Raw genomic sequence first — 24,143 nt, 5'->3', positions numbered from 1 at the left:
GGGGCATAATAGAGTGCGCAGGAATGCGTAGGAGGGACTCGGTCGAGATCTTTGGTGTCGGAGGGAGCCCCATGTCAAAAGTTCGCCACGGGGCCCCGCCATTCCTAGTTACGCCACTGGGTGAGTCCTTTGTAACATTGTAACCTATAGTCAGTTACCCTATTACAATTCCTGTATGAACACTCTACTGACAAAACTATAGGTCATAGCCAGCTCCAGGTAACAGTGTTAGCACAAGGCAGCGCTCCATAACTTTGCCAGCCATAAGCAGTTGCATAAGTTCCCCTGTAAGAGGCAGTGCCCATAACAATGGTGTTCTCAAACAGTGGAAAATGCCAATAACTTCCCCTTCTATGTCTGGCTATATGGGAGGGAAGTGAACACAGGATCAATGCAGCAGTTCACCTTCATGCCAAACCCATTTAAATAAAAACATAGTAATAATAAATATACATTGTTGTACAGTAATGAGAAGAATAGCCGTATATGAAACAATGCAGACATACGCACACCCCTCTCCCTCCTACTCCCCTCAGCCCAGTGATCTCTCCTCACAGACAGCAATTAGCTCCGCCCCCTGTGGTCGCTCCGCCTCCTCCCAGTCACTACAGTAGTGTGTATATGAGGCCTCGGTGCTGCGTACTGTTATATACCATAGTCTGCAGTCATGCCGGCTCTGTACCTGCTGCTATTCCTGGCTCCCTGCTTGTCCTATGCCCAGGATTATGCCCCCCCTCGTTATAACCTGAGCCTGGACCTGCCACCTGACCAGCGCTGGGAGCCTGTGCTGAAGCATTACAACTACACACAAGTGAAGGAAGCCATGGACTATGTGCTGGAGTAAGTAACTGCTAGTGTACCGTGTATGTGCGGCTTGTACCTCAGGTGTATTACACAGATAATGTAACCCTTCACTGTCCACAGATGTATTCTACAGATAATGTAACCCTTCACTGTCCGCAGGTGTATTATACAGATAATGTAACCCTTCACTGTCCACAGGTGTATTATACAGATAATGGAACCCTTCCCTGTCCACAGATGTATTCTACAGATAATGTAACCCTTCACTGTCCACAGATGTATTCTACAGATAATGGAACCCTTCACTGTCCGCAGGTGTATTATACAGATAATGTAACCCTTCACTGTCCACAGGTGTATTATACAGATAATGGAACCCTTCCCTGTCCACAGATGTATTCTACAGATAATGGAACCCTTCACTGTCCGCAGGTGTATTATACAGATAATGTAACCCTTCACTGTCCACAGGTGTATTATACAGATAATGGAACCCTTCCCTGTCCACAGATGTATTCTACAGATAATGTAACCCTTCACTGTCCATAGGTGTATTATACAGATAATGTAACCCTTCACTGTCCGCAGGTGTATTATATAGATAATGTAACCCTTCACTGTCCACAGATGTATTCTACAGATAATGTAACCCTTCACTGTCCATAGGTGTATTATACAGATAATGTAACCCTTCACTGTCCGCAGGTGTATTATACAGATAATGTAACCCTTCACTGTCCGCAGGTGTATTATACAGATAATGGAACCCTTCACTGTCCGCAGGTGTATTACACAGATAATGTAACCCTTCACTGTCCGCAGGTGTATTATACAGATAATGTAACCCTTCACTGTCCACAGGTGTATTATACAGATAATGGAACCCTTCCCTGTCCACAGATGTATTCTACAGATAATGTAACCCTTCACTGTCCATAGGTGTATTATACAGATAATGTAACCCTTCACTGTCCGCAGGTGTATTATACAGATAATGTAACCCTTCACTGTCCACAGATGTATTCTACAGATAATGTATCCCTTCACTGTCCATAGGTGTATTATACAGATAATGTAACCCTTCACTGTCCGCAGGTGTATTATACAGATAATGTAACCCTTCCCTGTCCGCAGATGTATTCTACAGATAATGTAACCCTTCACTGTCCATAGGTGTATTATACAGATAATGTAACCCTTCACTGTCCATAGGTGTATTATACAGATAATGGAACCCTTCCCTGTCCACAGATGTATTCTACAGATAATGTAACCCTTCACTGTCCACAGATGTATTCTACAGATAATGTAACCCTTCACTGTCCGCAGGTGTATTATACAGATAATGTAACCCTTCACTGTCCACAGGTGTATTATACAGATAATGGAACCCTTCCCTGTCCACAGATGTATTCTACAGATAATGGAACCCTTCACTGTCCACAGATGTATTCTACAGATAATGTAACCCTTCACTGTCCGCAGGTGTATTATACAGATAATGTAACCCTTCACTGTCCACAGGTGTATTATACAGATAATGGAACCCTTCCCTGTCCACAGATGTATTCTACAGATAATGTAACCCTTCACTGTCCATAGGTGTATTATACAGATAATGTAACCCTTCACTGTCCGCAGGTGTATTATATAGATAATGTAACCCTTCACTGTCCACAGATGTATTCTACAGATAATGTAACCCTTCACTGTCCATAGGTGTATTATACAGATAATGTAACCCTTCACTGTCCGCAGGTGTATTATATAGATAATGTAACCCTTCAATGTCCACAGATGTATTCTACAGATAATGTAACCCTTCACTGTCCATAGGTGTATTATACAGATAATGTAACCCTTCAATGTCCACAGATGTATTCTACAGATAATGTAACCCTTCACTGTCCATAGGTGTATTATACAGATAATGTAACCCTTCACTGTCCGCAGGTGTATTATATAGATAATGTAACCCTTCAATGTCCACAGATGTATTCTACAGATAATGTAACCCTTCACTGTCCATAGGTGTATTATACAGATAATGTAACCCTTCACTGTCCGCAGGTGTATTATACAGATAATGTAACCCTTCACTGTCCGCAGGTGTATTATACAGATAATGGAACCCTTCACTGTCCACAGGTGTATTATACAGATAATGGAACCCTTCACTGTCCACAGGTGTATTATACAGATAATGGAACCCTTCACTGTCCACAGGTGTATTATACAGATAATGGAACCCTTCACTGTCCACTGAGGGCAGCGGCATTTTACATAGCATTCAGCGCTTAAAAGTACCTTACTGGGTGACATCCTGGGTGACATCCTCTATAATAGCTTAACAAAAAATTAAATTTACAGCTTATACACTGTCTACCAATAAGTATTTGGATACCTATGCAATGAGAATATCTGCGGTCGTGATGTACGTCACGGCTTCTGCCATTAAATATCGTGTAGGAAACAGCATTGGCATTAGTTGCATGGAAGATGCCAAGTGCTGAGTTGTCCATTTTCGAGAAAGAGGTAATTGTGGGGTACCACAGAAATATTCGACCCTTAAGGGACATAGCAAGCGAACTGAATTACCCAAAATCGACAGTGGCCTATGTGATTACGAAGTGCAAGGTGAACGGTGATTGTCGGAATGTTCCCCAAGTCGGCAGACCCCTGAAACTGCAGTTATCCAAAATCGGTGAAAGAACTTACTTGTCTTCTCCAAGTCGAATGGAATAAAATACCACTAGCCGCCATACAAGGACTTATGGAAAGCATGCCCCGTAGGATTGAGGCTGTAATTGTCGCTCGTGAAGGCTCTACCAAAGATTGAATATGAATAAATGTTGTTTTTTATTTTACCACAGGTGTTAAATACCTATTGGTAGACAGTGTATGAGGGTTGTCAACTTCTTCATACCTCGGGTCGTGCAGTGATTCACGTGCCAATGTGATGGATTTGCCTCTCAGGAGTTTTGGAAAGCTAGGTCACAACCCTTGTGAGAGCTGTTGAAGCAATCAAGATGCTTAACCAGCTTTCCCATGAACTTGATTTTGACACCGCTGGATAGAAGTTTGCAGTAGTGTATATTCAGAAGTGTTTTATGCCAGTTATATTATCACTGTTCATTGACTTGAATGAAACTTTATTATGTACAGTCATTTTGGTTCCTTTGACCTGCGGCCTACAAGCTTCTGTTTATCAGTCAGCCGTTTCGAAACTAATTGTTTCTTAATCATAGCATGACTAAGAAACAATTAGTTTCAAAAAGCGTCAGCTGGTCAGCCTAGATCTGTCATTGAACTGTTTTCCTCAGCTGTCCATGTACCATCTGATACATATCTTGTATGGATATTTTTTAATATGGATTAAATAAAAGAAAGAGATTTTTAACCAAGGAGGACTTCGCTGGACTCTGTTTTTTCCTAAGTCTCAAGTGTGTTCGTGTTCCAAGCCGGAGGAACCAAGGAGTATCATGTGCGATTCCTCGGTACGCCAGGAACGAGTGAGTGACCAAAAAACTGTTTGTTTTCTTTTTTTTGCCCATCATTTATGGACATTTAGATTGGGCTCTGTGATGGATTTGTTTGCTACAAGCTGAACATTGCATGGTGATTATCTGCTGGCATAACAGGGCTGTGATTTTTGCTCCCCATTCCTTGAATTTACGTTCTCTATTCACATCTGCATTTTGGTTTCATTTATAAATGGAAAACACAAGTCAGTGCTGGATCTGTCACCCAGTGTACACCAGTAGCGAATGATAGACCCTATTAATAGGTTCTGTTGTGGTGGTAGAGAAGAAGAATTGCTGAAACCCTAAAAAAGTGTGTCAGGCTCTTCAGAAGTATGGAGTAGGCCAGAACACTGGAGAACTGACTCAAGTATATAGATAATAGCCCTGTTAAGTTGCTATACTATCAAACATGGCTTTCATGTGTCTAGTGCTAGACTGGTGTACCTTGGGACTATCAGGATTGATGATTCTGAGGGCTTACCCTCTATCTCTACAGAACCTTTGCTTGTCCATGAAGGACATATCATCAATAAGATATAATCATCTATAATATCTTTAAACCGTTCGTAAGAGAGAGTCCTTAGTGTCAAGTAAGGCTTGAAAATAGTCACCTAATGGCCTTTTGCCCTCTCCTGGATATATGGGGCCCATTATTTGACAGAGCCTGGAGGATCCTTTGGTGGGCCAATCTGACCCTGCACATGTCAAGTCTTTGGTATCCTGGCCAAAAGGCAGTTTATCTATAACTTTGCTTATGTGTGCCTTTGTTATATATTATAGATATATATTTATATGTTATTACTTAGTTGTAAATATTAACATGAGTATTTTTTCTTTTTACAGTAAATCATTACCTAAATGGGTGTATGCTTCCATCCTTCCATTGGCAGATGTAGAATTGGCTTTTCTTGTTCGAGAACCATATAGCGGAGAGATGAAGGGTATTGCCAGGACACTGGGAGTTCACGTTGGTTATGTAGTGGCCTTAAACCTATGCTATGAAGCTACAGCGTAAGTTTTTCTAGAAATTTCTACATGAATGTAATTTTATCAGTTGGCAGATTATTTTACTATGTTTCTTCTTATTCTTGTAAAGATTATGTAACAGAAGCCATACATGCATGTACAGTGGTCCCTGAAGTTACAATGGCCTCAGGATTTATTGGTGCAGCTTTTAGTGGTCCAAGCTTTTCGGCATAAAATGTTGAAAATTGCTTGCACAAATTGGGTTTTATGCAGAAATTGCAACCTTTTGCTTTCTGCCATTTGACCCCATTAGATTTATTATAATTTATGCTAGGAATCTGGCAAAAATGATGCTGTAAACCTGGCCAACAAACAGTCTCAGCATACAGAGTTCCACACAGACAGAAAGTATGAGGAAAGACGGGAATGTTTAACTGCTTTCTGACTGCCACGTCTCCTCCTTTCCCCATAGACTTCAATGGGCTAGCGTTATCTCTGTTGTACCCAGTTGGGGAAGGTGGGGGGGGGGGAGTACTAGGAGATGCATTTTAATTTATTTTGTTTTATTACCAAAATAAATGACAAAGTTTACTACTGACACCTACGCTAGTGGTTTTATAAAATAAAAAACTAATTTTAAAAGTTTCCGTACACTTTGTCATATCAAAATGGGAGTTAATCTATACACACTGCATGGGCATTAACAATTGGAAATGTGATGGTTTGTCTCCATACAAATTGAATTTGTTGGCAGCACATCCCTTGTTTACATGAGATGACAGGTGGATGTGCTGCCAATAAATGATAATGAGCTTTATGGTAAAATTGGGTGAGAAAGGGTACTATGGACTTCTGGGCTAGTGTTTAGGCACCAGGGGTGAAGCTAAAATATATATATTTATTTCTCAGGTTTTGCACAAGTATTATTGCCCAGGATGAGAAGGGAAATGTTTACCATGGGAGAAACTTGGATTATAACTTTCCTGATATATTAAAAAAACTGACCATGGATTTGGATTTTATACAAGATGGAAAGGTATTGTATGAATACTCATTCTAGACTGTGGAGGAATTTACTGCCTACCAGGACCAAAATTTATGCAATCCATTTTGAATGACATTGTTGGCTGCATAAAGAACTAAGACAATAAAAATTACAATTAGTACAGGTATTTTTTTGTATGTATTTTGATCTTTACATGCAAAAGTATTTAAGTTCATGTTACAATGACTGCATTCAAAATGACTCTTATTAGGGTAAGCTCACATGGGGAACGTATGGGCGGATTTTGGCACTGAGAGTGACGCGGGGAGCCGCGTCAGTCTCGGGCCAAAACCTGCCTGCCACGACTGTCGCAGCTTCCGACAGTTGCGACTTCCCCCTCCAGAGTAGGCTCAAATGAATGGGCCAACACAGGAGGTTGCTGCCGCCAGGCGGACGCCGCGACTCAACGAGCCGCGGATTCCGCCTTAAGAAAGGCATGTTAAAAAGTAACATGGCAGTCTCCATAGACCACCATTGTGAGGGGGCAGATTATGACGGGAATTACGCGCCATAATCCGTCCCCTCTGTGCCCGTGTGAACTAGCCCTTAAGGAGGACCTTACACTCCCCCTATCATCGGCGGTATTATATACTGCTAGAAAGCGGAAAGTGAGCTGAATTCAGCATATTTTCAGCCTTGATAGTTTGCACCAGGGTGCTGGAGATATCAGTGCCATTAGTTTTAGCACCTATATCCCTTCATTGTCAATAGGGTGTGCTTTACTGCTCAGTGTCATCGCTGGGCAGTAACGAATGCCCACCCTGACAGTACAAGGCTATTGAAGAGAACGCCAGGTTGTTAGGCCTGCCCTTCTGACAGTGGACAGATATTGGTGCCAAAAGTAAAGGCTTCAATTATCCCAGGCACCCGGTAGTATACTGGCCAAGCTGAATTTAGCGCGTTGTCAGCTTTCTAGCGGTATATAATAATGCTGGTGTCAAAAAGCGTGAAAGGTCCTCTTTAAAGAGAATGTGTTATCTCTCTGAACTTGTCTGTTTTTAGTACATACTTGTGTATCCCATAATATAACAATTCTAGCGCATCTTTACTTATAACTCTATGTTGTGTCATTCCTCTGATATTCTTGCATGGGACTGACTTTTGTTGGACTTCATGCTGGGCGATTATGACATGAATATACATTATGACTACCATTACCATTTTATCTTGATTACAATTCATGGACAGTTATTTTAGACTACACCCCTGTTTTGTTTTGTGGTTTGTTTTTTTTTGTTTTTTTTTTAGAAGCCATATTCCCAGTGACAGATTATAATAAGGGCAACTTGGATTGTAACCCGGGGGCCCAGTGGCAGTTAATTGCACATTTACTCCATTATAATCTGACTTCGCAATAAACTGTATACAGTAATATTGTTGATTACTGTTGTGGGCCATGGGAATCCACAGAATGTGAGTATGTGCTAGGCAAATCTTGCAAGATTCGTCTGATATCGAAACTGCAATGATACTGAGGGGTCTCTTCACTAGTGACGCCTCAGAAAAGGTGAAGAAACATAACAAACAGTGACATCGGTGATCACTGAGGGCTGTGATTGGGCCTAAGCTGTCACGTGGGTGACACATAGACACAATCACAGGCTTCTGACATCATTCAGAAGGCCTGAAGAGGACAGGCACCCGTGCTAGAGCAAGGGTGGAGAATATAACAATCCAAAAAGGTATTAAGCAAGCAGAAGACTGGAAATTATCATAAAACTTGTCTTTCCTTTATGGATTTTCAGTTTTACTTCATGCTAATTAAAAGGTAAGTTTTATGATAATTTTATATCTTCTGTTTGCTGGATACCTTTTTTTATTTTATTTATTTAATTCCTCACCTATGACCAAGAGGATGTTGGTCCATGCATTAAATTTTGACTATGTGAGTATGCTGTCAGCTGTCTACAGTCAACTTTCTTGACCTGAGTATATGTTCATAGCCGTTCTGATTCGGATGTGTTCAGTTCATACGAAACCACATCTAGAACCTTACAAATGCTGTAATAACCAAACTGATGTACACAAAATCACAGGTTGACATTTGGTTTTGGTTATTTTTAACTAATTACCCTGCCCTAACCCTGATCAGCCAATCATACCCAGGGCCTTTCTGCCCTGTTAAGAGAAATTGATCCTTGTGGTAATTGAACAGACACAGAACCAATCATCTCCCATTAAATTATTAAATATTATATTTGACAAGATGTGTCCATGGTATTTTATGTCCTGCAACATAGAAAGGTATGAAAATTTGATTTCTTGCACTAAAGATAAACATATTATGTATCTTTGTAGGTTGTATACACAGGAACAACCTTTTTAGGTTATATTGGACTGTGGACCGGTCAAAGGCCCTATGAGTTTACTGTATCTGGTGATGCGAGAGGTATACACACATTCTATAATCTGTTAAATGTATTCGTAATCTTTATTTTTTTTATGCCAGATTCTAGAGCAGGGCAAAATAACCATGGCTGAAAGTCAGCTCAATTAACCCCTTCCCAACATCTGCTGTACTAGTATGGTGGATGCTAAGGGCTAGTTCACACGTGAACTGCCCACGCGGGTTTTGACACAGAGAGAGACGAAGGCGAGCCGCGTCTCTCTCTTGTCAAAACCCACCCGCCCCGACCATCGCTGTCGCGGCTTAACCCTCTGCTGTCGGCTCAAATTAATGAGCCGACATAGGAGGGAGCTGCCGGGGGCGGAAGCCGCGCCTGAAGAAAGGACATGTCCTTTCTTTTCTCCGCTAGCAGCAGCTCGCCGCTAGCGGAGAACAGAAGCCCGGCGGTCTCCATAGACCACCATTATAAGGGGAGGTTTTGGACGCGAAATCCGCTGTCAAAAACCTCCCCTTATACTCACGTGTGAACTAGCCCTAAGTGTTGAAAAATGGCGACCGCCATAACCTTACCCCAATGGCAGTATATGTGACTGAGCTGCTTACATGTTCTCTACACAGGGCCCTCCCTCTATTGCTTGCTGGACTTTAGACAGAACAGCAGGAACTGGAGAGAGGACTGCAGGGTTGCCAAGACCTAACTTAATGCTAGTACAATAGAAGGAAGCCTGCCGCCTTCCCAAGAGCCTCTGAACTGGTATCATTGTGTTCATACGTAAGTGAACTGAAGGAAACACTAGTCTATTTGATACCCTTGTTGGGAAGTTAGCAAGTCAAGGTGCGTTCCTGTGGATCTACCGCAAGCATCCCTGAAGCCCTGAGTAATCCCCAGTCCTGGCTCAATAGTGAGTGTACCATGAAGAAGTACGTGAATACACAGCCACCTTAGGTCTGTGTAGGCAACATTATTGGGATTTGGGACACCTATTAGCATTCGACTTGTCAGTTTCAACACGTCGCCACTCCCTACTGTATACTGTAATGTTATAATTTCTTTTAGAAAGTAAATCTAATTGTCAACAATTCCTCAATACAGAGCGTGGTGAATGGTGGGAAAATGCAATTTCTGCTTTTTTCAAAAGAAGTTCTCCTGTAAGCTGGTTAATAAGAGATGTAAGTATACAAGATGTTTTTCTTAGGCTTAGGCATGTTCACCCAACCATTATTACAATACTATGATGCATGACAGCAACAGACATTGACGGTAGTAGATTTTTTATACTATAATAAGCAACCCTTTCTTTGTTGTTTTTGTTTTATTTTTTATTGCGTTTCTTCAGAATTTTTTTTTCTCTTTTACACAAACCTCTCTACTTTCCTTCAATTGGGTAGGGACAGCAGCTCCATCACATTTATTATCTTTTACGCCTGAAAACTGGTGTAAGTAATGTCTGAAATCTATGCCAACTATGAGCAGGTCATAGTACCAGCTAGTATTCATAAAACAAGTGTCTTCATAAATCTCCCTCAATGGATCTATTATATTATAGCCACTTTTATTATGCAATTACATCTAATAATCTTTCTAAATGTTATAAATTTGAATTTAGAATTGATTCCCTCAAGTTCTCCCAACAGATCTGACGGAGTTATATGATATTTTATCTAGCAAAGTTTTTAAAGGGTTATCTGGGCCCAATATTTATTTATTTATTTATCTTAAGCCGGCAGCCTCAAGATGGGCTTGGGCGCCAGTGTACTTCTGTTCCTTATTGGCATCCGCCTCTCTCTCCAGCTGCTGAAGGACACACATTTGCTCACCTATTTAAATTTGCTCCACTGCTTGTGAGGACTAAGCCATATAAACTAACAGTTTTGCTTGTTCCTGCAAGGGTATCTGCTGGTTTGTCGTACTTTGTGATGGTTTTCCTTCCTATCAACTTTTGACCTGTTTTCCGACTCCATATCTCTGTGCTCATGTTAACCTGTCTTTTCCCTGTTACCAAACTTAACTTTTATTTCTCAGTCCATGCTGTCCACACTGACCTTTGCTCCGTCTACAATTCTGAATAATATCCTTTTACCTAAGAATTCTATCCATATTTGACAACTTTTTTTGCCTGTACCCTAGTGATATGCATCAGTGTCTAGCTTGCCTTCATCTAGCTGCCACCTATACTGGGACTACTGAGATCCTAGAACTACTAGAGCCTAGAACTAGTAGCCTCCACACATCAAATTCCAGATCCCTGTATGGGGGTTAAAGGGTGAATACCAGGGAGGCTACTTAAACAACAACTTTTGGGAGTGGCCCAAAGCAGTTTGGTGGCATAGTCCACAATTTGCTTTTTGTGATAGCTCTCTTATTGGCCTCCACATAGTACAATGCCACATTGGTGCTATCTCACAATATCTCATCCCCTTACATAGCATAATACCTCATTATTGCCCCCAAAGAGTATAATGCTCCCTTAGTTTCCCACACAATATAATACCCCCTTAGTGCCCTCTGCATGACATAATGTTCCATTGGTGCCCCCAATACAGTATAATACCCCATTAGTGCTCCTACACAATATAATACCTCTACAGTGTCCCCAAACTGTATAATTCCCCCTTAGTTTCCCCAAACAGTATAAAGTTCCCTTAAGGATTCCATGCAGTATAATGCCCCTTTTGTGGTCCACACATAATATAATGCCACCACACAGTATAATGCCCTATGTGACAGCCATGTGCCCACAGATCAGTTATAGAGGCTGCAAGAAACTCTTCTTCCTTGCTCCAGCATAATGACAGCAGTCAACAGAAAGACTGATATCCCCAACTGCTGTTTCTCGTACAGTGGATAGAATTTGATGGATCACAGCACTCATCTCTGCTGTCTACAGAACATGGTAGCCATGGTCTTTTATGTTGTACACATTTGTATACAGTTTAGACAGTGCTTATCCCTGTTGCCACTATTGTGACCCATCAATACTAGAAGGACAGCAGTCAAGTTATCAGTCTTTCCCTCTTTGCTCCAACATAATACAGCAGTCGGTGGAGAATTTCCTGCAGTCCCCCTACATCTTCTCTTTGCTGTACTGGTTCAGAACAACAGGTATCTAAACAGCTGACATTGACCGGTTTGGGTTCAGACTACAGTCCACCAGTTGGTTACCCCTGTCATAGAGGATTGTCTTTTCATTTGAATCTTTGCGGTCCAGAGAAAAGAGCAGCTGCAAAGATCAGCTCCTATATTTATTTTGCATCAAAGGAAATAAATGCTAGAAATCTGGACCTAAGTTGATTAGAATATGAGCGTAGCTTGACTCTATGCAGGGGTTGTCAATATAGGACAAAGCCTTTTTTTTAGCAAAGTTGACTATGTAGTTTTATTAGTAATCTGAGTGGGATCAATATATACAAACACATATATATTTGTTAAGCATGCATTTGCTTCTGTTTTATTTCCAGGCTCTGAATGATGACAAAAATTTTGAGGCTGCAGCTCTACGACTCTCCAAGACACCAATAATTGCTGAGACATATTATATTATAGGTGGTACACAGTCAAAAGAGGGATTGGTAATCACAAGAAACAGAGATGGACCTGCGGATCTCTGGCCTTTGGATCCTTTAAGAGGAGCGTGAGTGGTAACTTTGATTAAAAAGGTTGCCTAGGCAAACTATATTAATGACTTATCCTTAGAATAGGTCATTAATATCAATTTGGTGGGGGTATGATACCTAGGACCACTGCTGATCAGTTGTTTTCAGTAGCTCTTATGTAAAGAATAGAGACAGAAGTAGATAACTGTTTTTTTGTGTAGTGGCTCTACTGAGTTACAACCACTCAGCTGCCGTTACTGGGTGTTGACAATTTAAAAAATAATAAAAAAGTTCCCACTACTTCAAATGTTTTGTCATGTCCATGGTCTTAAAAATCCTGAATTATCCATGGCAGTAAAATCTAACATTCAAGTATGTCTTTTTTTTATTTTTATTTTTTTATGCAGATGGTTTCATGTAGAGACAAACTATGACCACTGGACCACTCCACCTCCCTCTGATGACCGAAGGTATAACTTTTTCTTCTATTACTTGTAACATAAATTCTGAAAAGCCCTGGCAATGTACATCCATTACTAAATAAAAACAAAATTTAAAAAATGCAATTTTGATAAAGGGGTTTTCCAAGATAAATTGACATCTCTAATCTAAACACCCCTCCTTCCCTCAGCTACCTTCTGCCTTTTAGGAATTAGTTGGGAAAAGGGGAAGATCAGAAACAATATCAGGAAACGGTGTAATTGAGGCTTGGAGCACATTTCCAACAGATGTGTAAAATTTTCCTCTCTATTACATCGATGTGGTAGCCTGTCTCCAAAGAAACAAAAATGGTATAGCTCATAATTAGTCCTGTGTAAAACATCCATAAGAGAACTGGGCTGGGCTAAACATGATGTCACTCTGTTAGGGAAGTGCAGACAATAGTTCTCCAGTGCAGTCCTATTCTATGTAATAGGCGACAACTGGACGACAAAACCCTTCTTACATACGTGAGATACAAAACCCAGACAAGACAAACAACAACAAGGGAGGTAAGCTAGCCAGGGGTCAGTAACATTCGAGCGATGCAGTGTCAAAATCGATATCCAAAAGAGTAGTCAATAGGGAAAGCCAGAGGTCAAGAATCAGAATACACGAATAAACAGCAAGAGAAAAGCTAGCACGTACAAGGCAATAGCAAGCACCAATGTGAATGAGAGCCAAGAATAAATAGGGAGGAAGAACCCGCCCTGGAGGTGATAGGTGGATAGGCTGTCAATCACAGGGCAAGGCTGAAATTAAGCACTTAATGAACAGAGACAAACAAGGGCAGAAGACGGGTGTGGTGGAAATTCAATTACAGAACTAGTGCTGTGTTCACACAGTGCAACCAAAAACTCTAAGCAAGGAATTAAACTGCACACGCCTCCTGCACCGCAGCATGCGAGAAGAGGGTGGCACAGTGACCCGAACAGGCAGAGACGTTACACACTCATGTTATTCTCATACATGTTATGTAATCCCTGGCATTAGGTTAACTGTCCAGCTATATAATAGATGAACAGTAGTTTAATAAAGGACAGAAAATATATAGTTTTACTATTATAGTATGCCAATATCATGTCTATAAGTGTCTGTGGAGTAGTTCTTACATTCTTCTGTTTTCAATAGTGATCATGGCATCTAAGACAAGGTTCACATAGAGGAATTGTTTGTATAGCAAGGCCTCACAAAAGCAGTAGCAGGAGATTGGCTGATAAGTGCGAGCAGTAGAGACAACTATTTAAAACTAGCACACTTCTGTGAGCCAAGACGGACCCCTTCCCCCCCCCCCCCCAGACTCCTTCAGCAGAGCCCACCGCGAGGTGGTTTGGACTTGCGCTGAATCTGAGAGTCTGAATTGTCACCAAATAGATAGACATGCCAATAATAGATACACTGTTGCACAAACCAAAACAAGATCCACTAAAACATACATAGTGGAATGAAGGGAAGAGAGAGATTGTTCACACACTTGTCAGTATTAGGAGAGGACACCAGAGACTAAACATGAAATCCGGGAAACAAGGCAAGGATTACAAATCCAAGGAAAGGGAGAGGGGGGGAGGAAAAAAGGAATGAAGTCAGAGACCATTGAGGGCACAGTACACATCCCAAGGTGACCATATTGCATGAAACGCCTCCAAAGAGTGGTTGAGTGAGGCCGTCAAATTCTCCATACTATGGATGTCCTTAAGGGAGCCTTCACACGGTATTACGGTGCGCTCATTCTGATCGTAAAAACACGTTCAGAATGAGCGCGTAATACATTGAAAGCAATAGGAAAAAAGCCTCCCATTGATTTCAATGGGGAGTGCACGTATGCCGACTCCCATTCAAGTCAATGGGAGCTGCTTTTTACGTGCTCATTCTGAACGTGTTTTTACAATTAGAATGAGCGCACTGTAACACCGTGTGAAGGCTCCCTAACACGGCCAATGAGGTTGGAGGTGGGGGAGGCCCTCCTCCAGTGGAGAGCAATAAGTGTCTTGGCAGCAGTGCATAGGTAAAGGAACAATTTAGAAGACTGCTCAGTTAGAGATTTAACTTCCAACCAAAAGGGGCTTATCCCTGGACAGTAACAGAAAATATGAAAAAAGGTACCAACTCCCATGTAGCAATGCCAACAATGGAAGGGAATGCTAGGGTTGAGGGAGTGAAGCATGGCAGGGGTATGGTACTAATGCATAAGCAGTTTGTACTGAGTCTCATGGAAAGTTATGGCTTTTGAAATGTGAAGATGGGAAAAATGAAAGTCGCTGAATTTTAATGCCCAAATAAAGTCACATCCCTAAAGAATTAAATACATGTATATTAGAAAATTGGATGATTTCTCATTCTAATACATCTTAATATAACATTTTAATCTAAATACAAAATATTCAGTTTCTACTTTATATGCTGCCTTTCTAGCTTTGATCAGTCATCCCTTTTAAATATTTTGCAGGACTCCAGCTATAAAAGCTTTGAATGCTACTGGGCAAGCAAACATCAATACAGACACTTTATACAAGGTAGGTTTGGTCTATAGTTTGCATAGGTCTTATTTCAGTGTTTTTGTTTAGTTGAACTAAACTAATTGTGCAATTAATCTGATTATAACAGTTCAGTCCATTACAATCATACATCTTACACACTGCATTTATATGAATTCATTTTTAGATGATCCGTTTTAATGGGCTATAAAAGAATAGGACATATCCTATTTCTGCCCGTGGATCCCTCAATAGCCTCAAGTCTGAGGGATCCATCATCCATGTAAATGGGTGCCCCACAGATGCAAACAACCCATAAATAATGTCCCTTTTTTTTGCAGCTGGTTTGCATCCAAATTGTCTGAACTCAAAACTTTAAAGTCAAACTCCACGTTAAGGTTCTATTCAGCTGATTTATAACAATTTGTTTGTATTTCCTATAACACATAGGTTCTGTCTGTGAAGCCAGTGATGAACGCGTATGTATTGTAATATTTTAATTTTATTCTCATATTGTTGTTATGTTACAATCCTTAAAATAATTATTATTCTCTAGAATAAAACTATCATCTTCCATAGTGGCAAGACAACCATTTTGAAATAGAAACCAAGCCAGTGATCTTTTATTTTTCCAGCAACCTGACTGGACCTACCGTGCCCCCTGGTACTTGGTTTTGTTGCAAGAGAACATTTTAAAGTCCTGGCCACACACACACACATGTGTGCGCGTGCGTAGTCTTGTCCGTGGTAGATTTAGGTTTTTTGAAGGAACATTTGTTGAGTGTTCCTAAACGTTTTTCTTTGAAAAATTATTATTGTTTTTAGATATCACTTTCATCACTTTTTTTGGCCATTTGACGTCTGCTGGGAACAAGGTGACATATAATTATTAGAGATGAGCGAACACTAAAATGTTCGAGGTTCGAAATTCGATTCGAACAGCCGCTCACTGTTCGAGTGTTCGAATGGGTTTCGAACCCCATTATAGTCTATGGGGAACATAAACTCGTTAAGGGGGAAACCCAAATTCGTGTCTGGAGGGTCACCAAGTCCACTATGACACCCCAGGAAATGATACCAACACCCTGGAATGACACTGGGACAGCAGGGGAAGCATGTCTGGGGGCATAAAAGTCACTTTATTTCATGGAAATCCCTGTCAGTTTGCGATTTTCGCAAGCTAACTTTTCCCCATAGAAATGCATTGGCCAGTGCTGATTGGCCAGAGTACGGAACTCGACCAATCAGCGCTGGCTCTGCTGGAGGAGGCGGAGTCTAAGATAGCTCCACACCAGTCTCCATTCAGGTCCGACCTTAGACTCCGCCTCCTCCGGCAGAGCCAGCGCTGATTGGCCGAAGGCTGGCCAATGCATTCCTATGCGAATGCAGACTTAGCAGTGCTGAGTCAGTTTTGCTCAACTACACATCTGATGCACACTCGGCACTGCTACATCAGATGTAGCAATCTGATGTAGCAGAGCCGAGGGTGCACTAGAACCCCTGTGCAAACTCAGTTCACGCTAATAGAATGCATTGGCCAGCGCTGATTGGCCAATGCATTCTATTAGCCCGATGAAGTAGAGCTGAATGTGTGTGCTAAGCACACACATTCAGCACTGCTTCATCAAGCCAATACAATGCATTAGCCAGTGCTGATTGGCCAGAGTACGGAATTCGGCCAATCAGCGCTGGCCAATGCATTCTATTAGCCCGATGAAGTAGAGCTGAATGTGTGTGCTAAGCACACACATTCAGCACTGCTTCATCAAGCCAATACAATGCATTAGCCAGTGCTGATTGGCCAGAGTACGGAATTCGGCCAATCAGCGCTGGCTCTGCTGGAGGAGGCGGAGTCTAAGATCGCTCCACACCAGTCTCCATTCAGGTCCGACCTTAGACTCCGCCTCCTCCGGCAGAGCCAGCGCTGATTGGCCGAAGGCTGGCCAATGCATTCCTATGCGAATGCAGACTTAGCAGTGCTGAGTCAGTTTTGCTCAACTACACATCTGATGCACACTCGGCACTGCTACATCAGATGTAGCAATCTGATGTAGCAGAGCCGAGGGTGCACTAGAACCCCTGTGCAAACTCAGTTCACGCTAATAGAATGCATTGGCCAGCGCTGATTGGCCAATGCATTCTATTAGCCCGATGAAGTAGAGCTGAATGTGTGTGCTAAGCACACACATTCAGCACTGCTTCATCAAGCCAATACAATGCATTAGCCAGTGCTGATTGGCCAGAGTACGGAATTCGGCCAATCAGCGCTGGCCAATGCATTCTATTAGCCCGATGAAGTAGAGCTGAATGTGTGTGCTAAGCACACACATTCAGCACTGCTTCATCAAGCCAATACAATGCATTAGCCAGTGCTGATTGGCCAGAGTACGGAATTCGGCCAATCAGCGCTGGCCAATGCATTCTATTAGCCCGATGAAGTAGAGCTGAATGTGTGTGCTAAGCACACACATTCAGCACTGCTTCATCAAGCCAATACAATGCATTAGCCAGTGCTGATTGGCCAGAGTACGGAATTCGGCCAATCAGCGCTGGCTCTGCTGGAGGAGGCGGAGTCTAAGGTCGGACCTGAATGGAGACTGGTGTGGAGCGATCTTAGACTCCGCCTCCTCCAGCAGAGCCAGCGCTGATTGGCCGAATTCCGTACTCTGGCCAATCAGCACTGGCTAATGCATTGTATTGGCGTGATGAAGCAGTGCTGAATGTGTGTGCTTAGCACACACATTCAGCTCTACTTCATCGGGCTAATAGAATGCATTGGCCAGCGCTGATTGGCCGAATTCCGTACTCTGGCCAATCAGTGCTGGCCAATGCATTCTATTAGCTTGATGAAGCAGAGTGTGCACAAGGGTTCAAGCGCACCCTCGGCTCTGATGTAGCAGAGCCGAGGCTGCACAAGGGTTCAAGCGCACCCTCGGCTCTGATGTAGGAGAGCCGAGGGTGCACTTGAACCCTTGTGCAGCCTCGGCTCTGCTACATCAGAGCCGAGGGTGCGCTTGAACCCTTGTGCACACTCTGCTTCATCAAGCTAATAGAATGCATTGGCCAGCGCTGATTGGCCAATGTATTCTATTAGCCTGATGAAGTAGAGCTGAATGTGTGTGCTAAGCACACACATTCAGCTCTACTTCATCGGGCTAATAGAATGCATTGGCCAGCGCTGATTGGCCGAATTCCGTACTCTGGCCAATCAGTGCTGGCCAATGCATTCTATTAGCTTGATGAAGCAGAGTGTGCACAAGGGTTCAAGCGCACCCTCGGCTCTGATGTAGCAGAGCCGAGGCTGCACAAGGGTTCAAGCGCACCCTCGGCTCTGATGTAGGAGAGCCGAGGGTGCACTTGAACCCTTGTGCAGCCTCGGCTCTGCTACATCAGAGCCGAGGGTGCGCTTGAACCCTTGTGCACACTCTGCTTCATCAAGCTAATAGAATGCATTGGCCAGCGCTGATTGGCCAATGTATTCTATTAGCCTGATGAAGTAGAGCTGAATGTGTGTGCTAAGCACACACATTCAGCTCTACTTCATCGGGCTAATAGAATGCATTGGCCAGCGCTGATTGGCCAGAGTACGGAACTCGACCAATCAGCGCTGGCTCTGCTGGAGGAGGCGGAGTCTAAGATCGCTCCACACCAGTCTCCATTCAGGTCCGACCTTAGACTCCGCCTCCTCCAGCAGAGCCAGCGCTGATTGGCCGAATTCCGTACTCTGGCCAATCAGCACTGGCTAATGCATTGTATTGGCGTGATGAAGCAGTGCTGAATGTGTGTGCTTAGCACACACATTCAGCTCTACTTCATCGGGCTAATAGAATGCATTGGCCAATCAGCGCTGGCCAATGCATTCTATTAGCGTGAACTGAGTTTGCACAGGGGTTCTAGTGCACCCTCGGCTCTGCTACATCAGATTGCTACATCTGATGTAGCAGTGCCGAGTGTGCATCAGATGTGTAGTTGAGCAAAACTGACTCAGCACTGCTAAGTCTCTGCATTCGCATAGGAATGCATTGGCCAGCCTTCGGCCAATCAGCGCTGGCTCTGCCGGAGGAGGCGGAGTCTAAGGTCGGACCTGAATGGAGACTGGTGTGGAGCGATCTTAGACTCCGCCTCCTCCAGCAGAGCCAGCGCTGATTGGTCGAGTTCCGTACTCTGGCCAATCAGCGCTGGCCAATGCATTCTATTAGCCCGATGAAGTAGAGCTGAATGTGTGTGCTTAGCACACACATTCAGCTCTACTTCATCAGGCTAATAGAATACATTGGCCAATCAGCGCTGGCCAATGCATTCTATTAGCTTGATGAAGCAGAGTGTGCACAAGGGTTCAAGCGCACCCACGGCTCTGATGTAGCAGAGCTGAGGGTGCACAAGGGTTCAAGTGCACCCTCGGCTCTCCTACATCAGAGCCGAGGGTGCGCTTGAACCCTTGTGCAGCCTCGGCTCTGCTACATCAGAGCCGAGGGTGCGCTTGAACCCTTGTGCACACTCTGCTTCATCAAGCTAATAGAATGCATTGGCCAGCACTGATTGGCCAGAGTACGGAATTCGGCCAATCAGCGCTGGCCAATGCATCCCTATGGGAAAAAGTTTATCTCACAAAAATCACAATTACACACCCGATAGAGCCCCAAAAAGTTATTTTTAATAACATTCCCCCCTAAATAAAGGTTATCCCTAGCTATCCCTGCCTGTACAGCTATCCCTGTCTCATAGTCACAAAGTTCACATTCTCATATGACCCGGATTTGAAATCCACTATTCGTCTAAAATGGAGGTCACCTGATTTCGGCAGCCAATGACTTTTTCCAATTTTTTTCAATGCCCCCAGTGTCGTAGTTCCTGTCCCACCTCCCCTGCGCTGTTATTGGTGCAAAAAAGGCGCCAGGGAAGGTGGGAGGGGAATCGAATTTTGGCGCACTTTACCACGTGGTGTTCGATTCGATTCGAACATGGCGAACACCCTGATATCCGATCGAACATGTGTTCGATAGAACACTGTTCGCTCATCTCTAATAATTATTTAAAAAAAAAAAAAAAAAAGTTTTCAACAACTTTTCTAAAGTTCTGTATACTTACATGTAACATCAGCAACGTGCCTGAATCTGCTAGGTGTGAGCTGTACAAGAACAATTATATCAAATACATTATAGAATAGCAAGCAATATGTTAAATGCAAGTGTTAATTAGGTACATTAAAATAATCCTATGGCAATTTTTTTTAATTTTATTTATACAAACCTATTTGCAACTGTTTTATGCAGTAGATCTGAATGTTTTGGTTTTTTCCTGCTGCATGTAACAGCACATAAAAAATACAGGACGCAATAAATATTTATCTCTAGTATAGAAATTATATTATTATTTGTAAAAAGGCAAAAGTCTTAGCTTGGCTTCCCCCCCCCCCCCCAAGTCCACATCTGATTTGATTTGTGAAAACATGCATAGTTTTGCTTTTCAAAACTTTACCTTTATTTCATAAATTGAATCATTTAACAGAAGGTTGAGTTTGGTGGAAAGATGTGCATGTTAGAACTAAACTCCACTATATTAAGGTTACTATAACTTGTTTTATCATGTGTTTTTGTTTTATTTATTTGTTTATTTATTTATTTTAAGAATTACCGTCTATACAACAGTAATGAGTGCAGCAACTCCAGAGAAATACACAACCCGGGTCAGAAATAACGTCTAAGTAAGTGTAAAGTATAGCAATTATTAATCATAAGTTATACGTTAATACGCTTGAGCATGTAGTTCACATGTACTGTAGCCAACATAATAATGCAATCCTGCCCTGTTATAGGGAGTTCACATGTAGGAATTTGATTCTGAATTTGAGCTTCAGCCTTGTCCTTGTAATTCGGGTTCTGTGGCTGAATCAGCCATGCAATTCTTGGCAAGATCAAGCAGGACACTTCTATTTTTCAATGTCCTGAAAAAAAAAAAAAAAAAAAAAAAAAAGCGATCGCCTTTCTGCCCAAAGCTGATTTTGAGGCAGAATCCATTTCCAAATCCGCTCCAAATTCTTCTGAATGAACTGCCCCATTCTTCTACACAAGTTTAGAAGATTTTCTTACCACTTTGTTACATTTGTTAAACACCACCTCTGCTATACTGGAAAATTTCATAAACTCTATTACAATCCTAGACCTGTTGTTACATTGGGAATTTGATATTCCTAACAACTGCACAGTTTATAAAAGGAAAAAGAAAAACTTATTGGCTAAAGAGTGTTTGCCATAATAAAAGTATAGTATCTCAATGCATGACATGTGATTGCTCTTAGATGAAGAGACAGAGATGGTGTTTATAGATTGATGTGTGCATTCATTGTAACATTTGCTACTGTTCTTTTACATACAATAGTTTTAATATGTTGTATACCTTTTCGCTTTTTATGTCCATATAGGAAACTGATAATCCAAATTAAACTTCCTGAAAATTTCCCACATTTCTGAATACGTGAAGGAAGAGTCATGATTGCCGGAAGCACTACCATAGATATGTATTATATTGGGATTCCTGTAAATTGAAGGACCAGTGAACTTATATTACATGTGCTACAAACATTAAAAATGTCATTATTAATCTTCCAGTCTGGGAAAGCTATAAAGGTCCATTATGACTAAGTCATTTGGGCCTTAAAGAAAATCTGTCACCAGAAATGTAGCTATTATTGTAATACCTTTTTATGTTAAGCATATTTTATAGACATTTGGTGAGGTTTAAAAAAATGTTCAAGTTATCTATATTAAAAGAAAAGAAGAAAAAAAGAATTCCTAAAGACCTGGCAGTATTGGCTCTGGTTACTTAGCACCAGTGCTGTTTTTTTTTGTAGGAGATCTATTTGCAGCAACCACTTCACTTATCAGCACACTGATGATCACAGCTATCATGTATATGTAGATAAGGCACAGAATCTACAAGTCTCATTTCACAGCTTATCTACTCTACTTTTTGCACAGTGACCTCTGCACAGGTAACAGAGTATGGCTAGAAAACTTTCCTATACAAGTAAATAGGATCCAGACCACTGTGTCTATGACCCAGGGTACATCTATGGGAAATATGGTCACTAGTATTTTTTTTTTTTTTTTTTTTAGAAAGGGGTGCACCGGTCCTGGAAGTAATGCAATACCAGGTCAATGTGTGGAGAGGACAGAGCAAGCTCTGGTTCCATCTCCCTATTCCAAAAGTCCATTTAATATATGGTCCCCAGATAGGGGACGTATCAGATATTAAACTGATAAGAACAGATACTACACTTGATCTTAGCCCAAAGGCCGAGAAGTGATGGTCACTAGTATTTTATTGTATTTTATACTAGTGACAAGAGTTTTAATTAATTTGGAAAATGAGAAACAACTTCACCAAAGATTCTTAAAAACATGTTTAACATAAAAATGTTATTTAAAGAAGATGTCATTTCCTGGTGACACATTCCCTTTAAACTGAATTGTTTACACAAATTCATTTTTAGGATCAATATTCAGCTTCATAGGTTTTCCCATCTTATGTTTTCAGCTGCCTTCCTGTCTCTTCTCCCCTTTTATTTTCTGTTATTTTCAGCTCAGTCCAGCAGTAACTTGGTGCTTGTTGTATATTGCACTGTTATCTCTGGATTTACATAAAAAATATAACAGAGCCACTAATTAACCCCTTCCCGACATGCGCCGTAATAGTACGGCGCATGTCGGGTCTGTAACTATGGCGACCACCCGGGAGCCAGGCGGCTGCCATAGCCGCCGGGTGTCTACTGCTTTAAGCAGTAGACAACCGGCTCTAATGCCTCCGATCGGTCTGGGGACCGATCGGAGGCATTAACCCCTCTGGCGCCACGGCCTCTGGCGCCCCTCTGATGCTCCAGGCCGACGTCATGTTGTCATGACAGCCAGGAGCTTGTACAAGGCTCCCAGGCTTGTCTGCAAATTCTCTCTTTTGCAGGCTAGTCTATGCAGCCTGCAAAAGAGAGGATGATTTTTTGCAATGCATTGCAATGCATTAGCATTGTAATGCATTGAATTAGTGATCAGACCCCCTGGGGTTCAACACCCCTAGGGGGTCTAATAAATGCAAAAAAAAAATTTTTTAAAAAGTAAAAAAAAATATTAAAAAGTATTAAAAGTTCAAATCACCCCCCTTTCCCTAGAACACATATAAAAGTAGTTAAAAACTGAAACATATACATGTTAGGTATCCCCACGTCCGAAATCGCCTGCTCTACAAATCTATAAAAATATATTTCCTGTTCGGTAGACGCCGTAGCGGGAAAAATAGTCAAAAGTGCCAAACCGCCACTTTTTCACTGTTTTGATTCTGATAAAAATTTGAATAAAAAGTGATCAAAGCAATAGCATTTCCCGAAAATGGTAGAACTAAAAAGTACACCCGGCCCCGCAAAAAAAGACGCCCTATTCATCCCCGTACACTTGCGTATAAAAAAGTTACGGCCCTCGGAATATGGCGACTTTTAGAAAAAAAAAATTTTAACACCGTTTTGGATTTTTTTTTAAGGGGTCAAAATGTAAATAAAACCATATAAATTTGGTATCCCTGGAACCGTACCGAAACACAGAATATAGGGGATATGTCATTTTGGCTGCACAGTGAACGACGTAAAACCAAAGCCCGTAACAAAGTCGCAGAAATGCATTTTTTCTTCAAATCCACCCCATTCTGATTTTTTTTCCTGCTTCCCAGTACATTATATAGAATAATTAATGGTGGCATCATGAAGAAAAATTTGTCCTGCAAAAATGAAGACCTCGTATGGCTCTGGGAACGGAAAAATAAAAAAGTTATGGGGTTTAGAAGGAGGGAAGTCAAAAACGAAAAACGAAAATCAAAAAATGCCATCGGCGGGAAGGGGTTAAGTAATGTTCTAGCACTTTATCAGG

General features: G+C 41.8%; 1 protein-coding gene and 1 non-coding gene across 2 annotated transcripts; one reads left to right on the top strand and one right to left on the bottom strand.

The window, feature by feature from the left end:
• Nucleotides 1-606: 606 nt before the first annotated feature.
• On the top strand, nucleotides 607-22,526 carry NAAA (N-acylethanolamine acid amidase). The gene is made up of 11 exons (XM_075264968.1): nucleotides 607-840; nucleotides 5,172-5,339; nucleotides 6,204-6,330; nucleotides 8,638-8,728; nucleotides 9,780-9,856; nucleotides 12,146-12,318; nucleotides 12,688-12,750; nucleotides 15,207-15,273; nucleotides 15,685-15,713; nucleotides 20,863-20,938; nucleotides 21,656-22,526. The coding sequence occupies exons 1-10, from the start codon at nucleotides 668-670 to the stop codon at nucleotides 20,936-20,938; spliced, it is 1,044 nt and encodes a 347-aa protein (XP_075121069.1). The 5' UTR covers nucleotides 607-667; the 3' UTR covers nucleotides 21,656-22,526.
• On the bottom strand, nucleotides 22,351-22,541 carry LOC142190750 (U2 spliceosomal RNA). The gene has a single exon (XR_012714427.1). It is a non-coding gene; the product is annotated as a U2 spliceosomal RNA (small nuclear RNA).
• Nucleotides 22,542-24,143: the final 1,602 nt, after the last annotated feature.

This window comes from Leptodactylus fuscus, chromosome 1 (genome assembly GCF_031893055.1).
Source record: "Leptodactylus fuscus isolate aLepFus1 chromosome 1, aLepFus1.hap2, whole genome shotgun sequence".
Classification (NCBI taxonomy): domain Eukaryota; kingdom Metazoa; phylum Chordata; class Amphibia; order Anura; family Leptodactylidae; genus Leptodactylus; species Leptodactylus fuscus.
The sequence above is the reverse complement of the archived record's forward strand: the minus strand, read 5'-3'. Positions and strand labels throughout refer to the sequence as shown.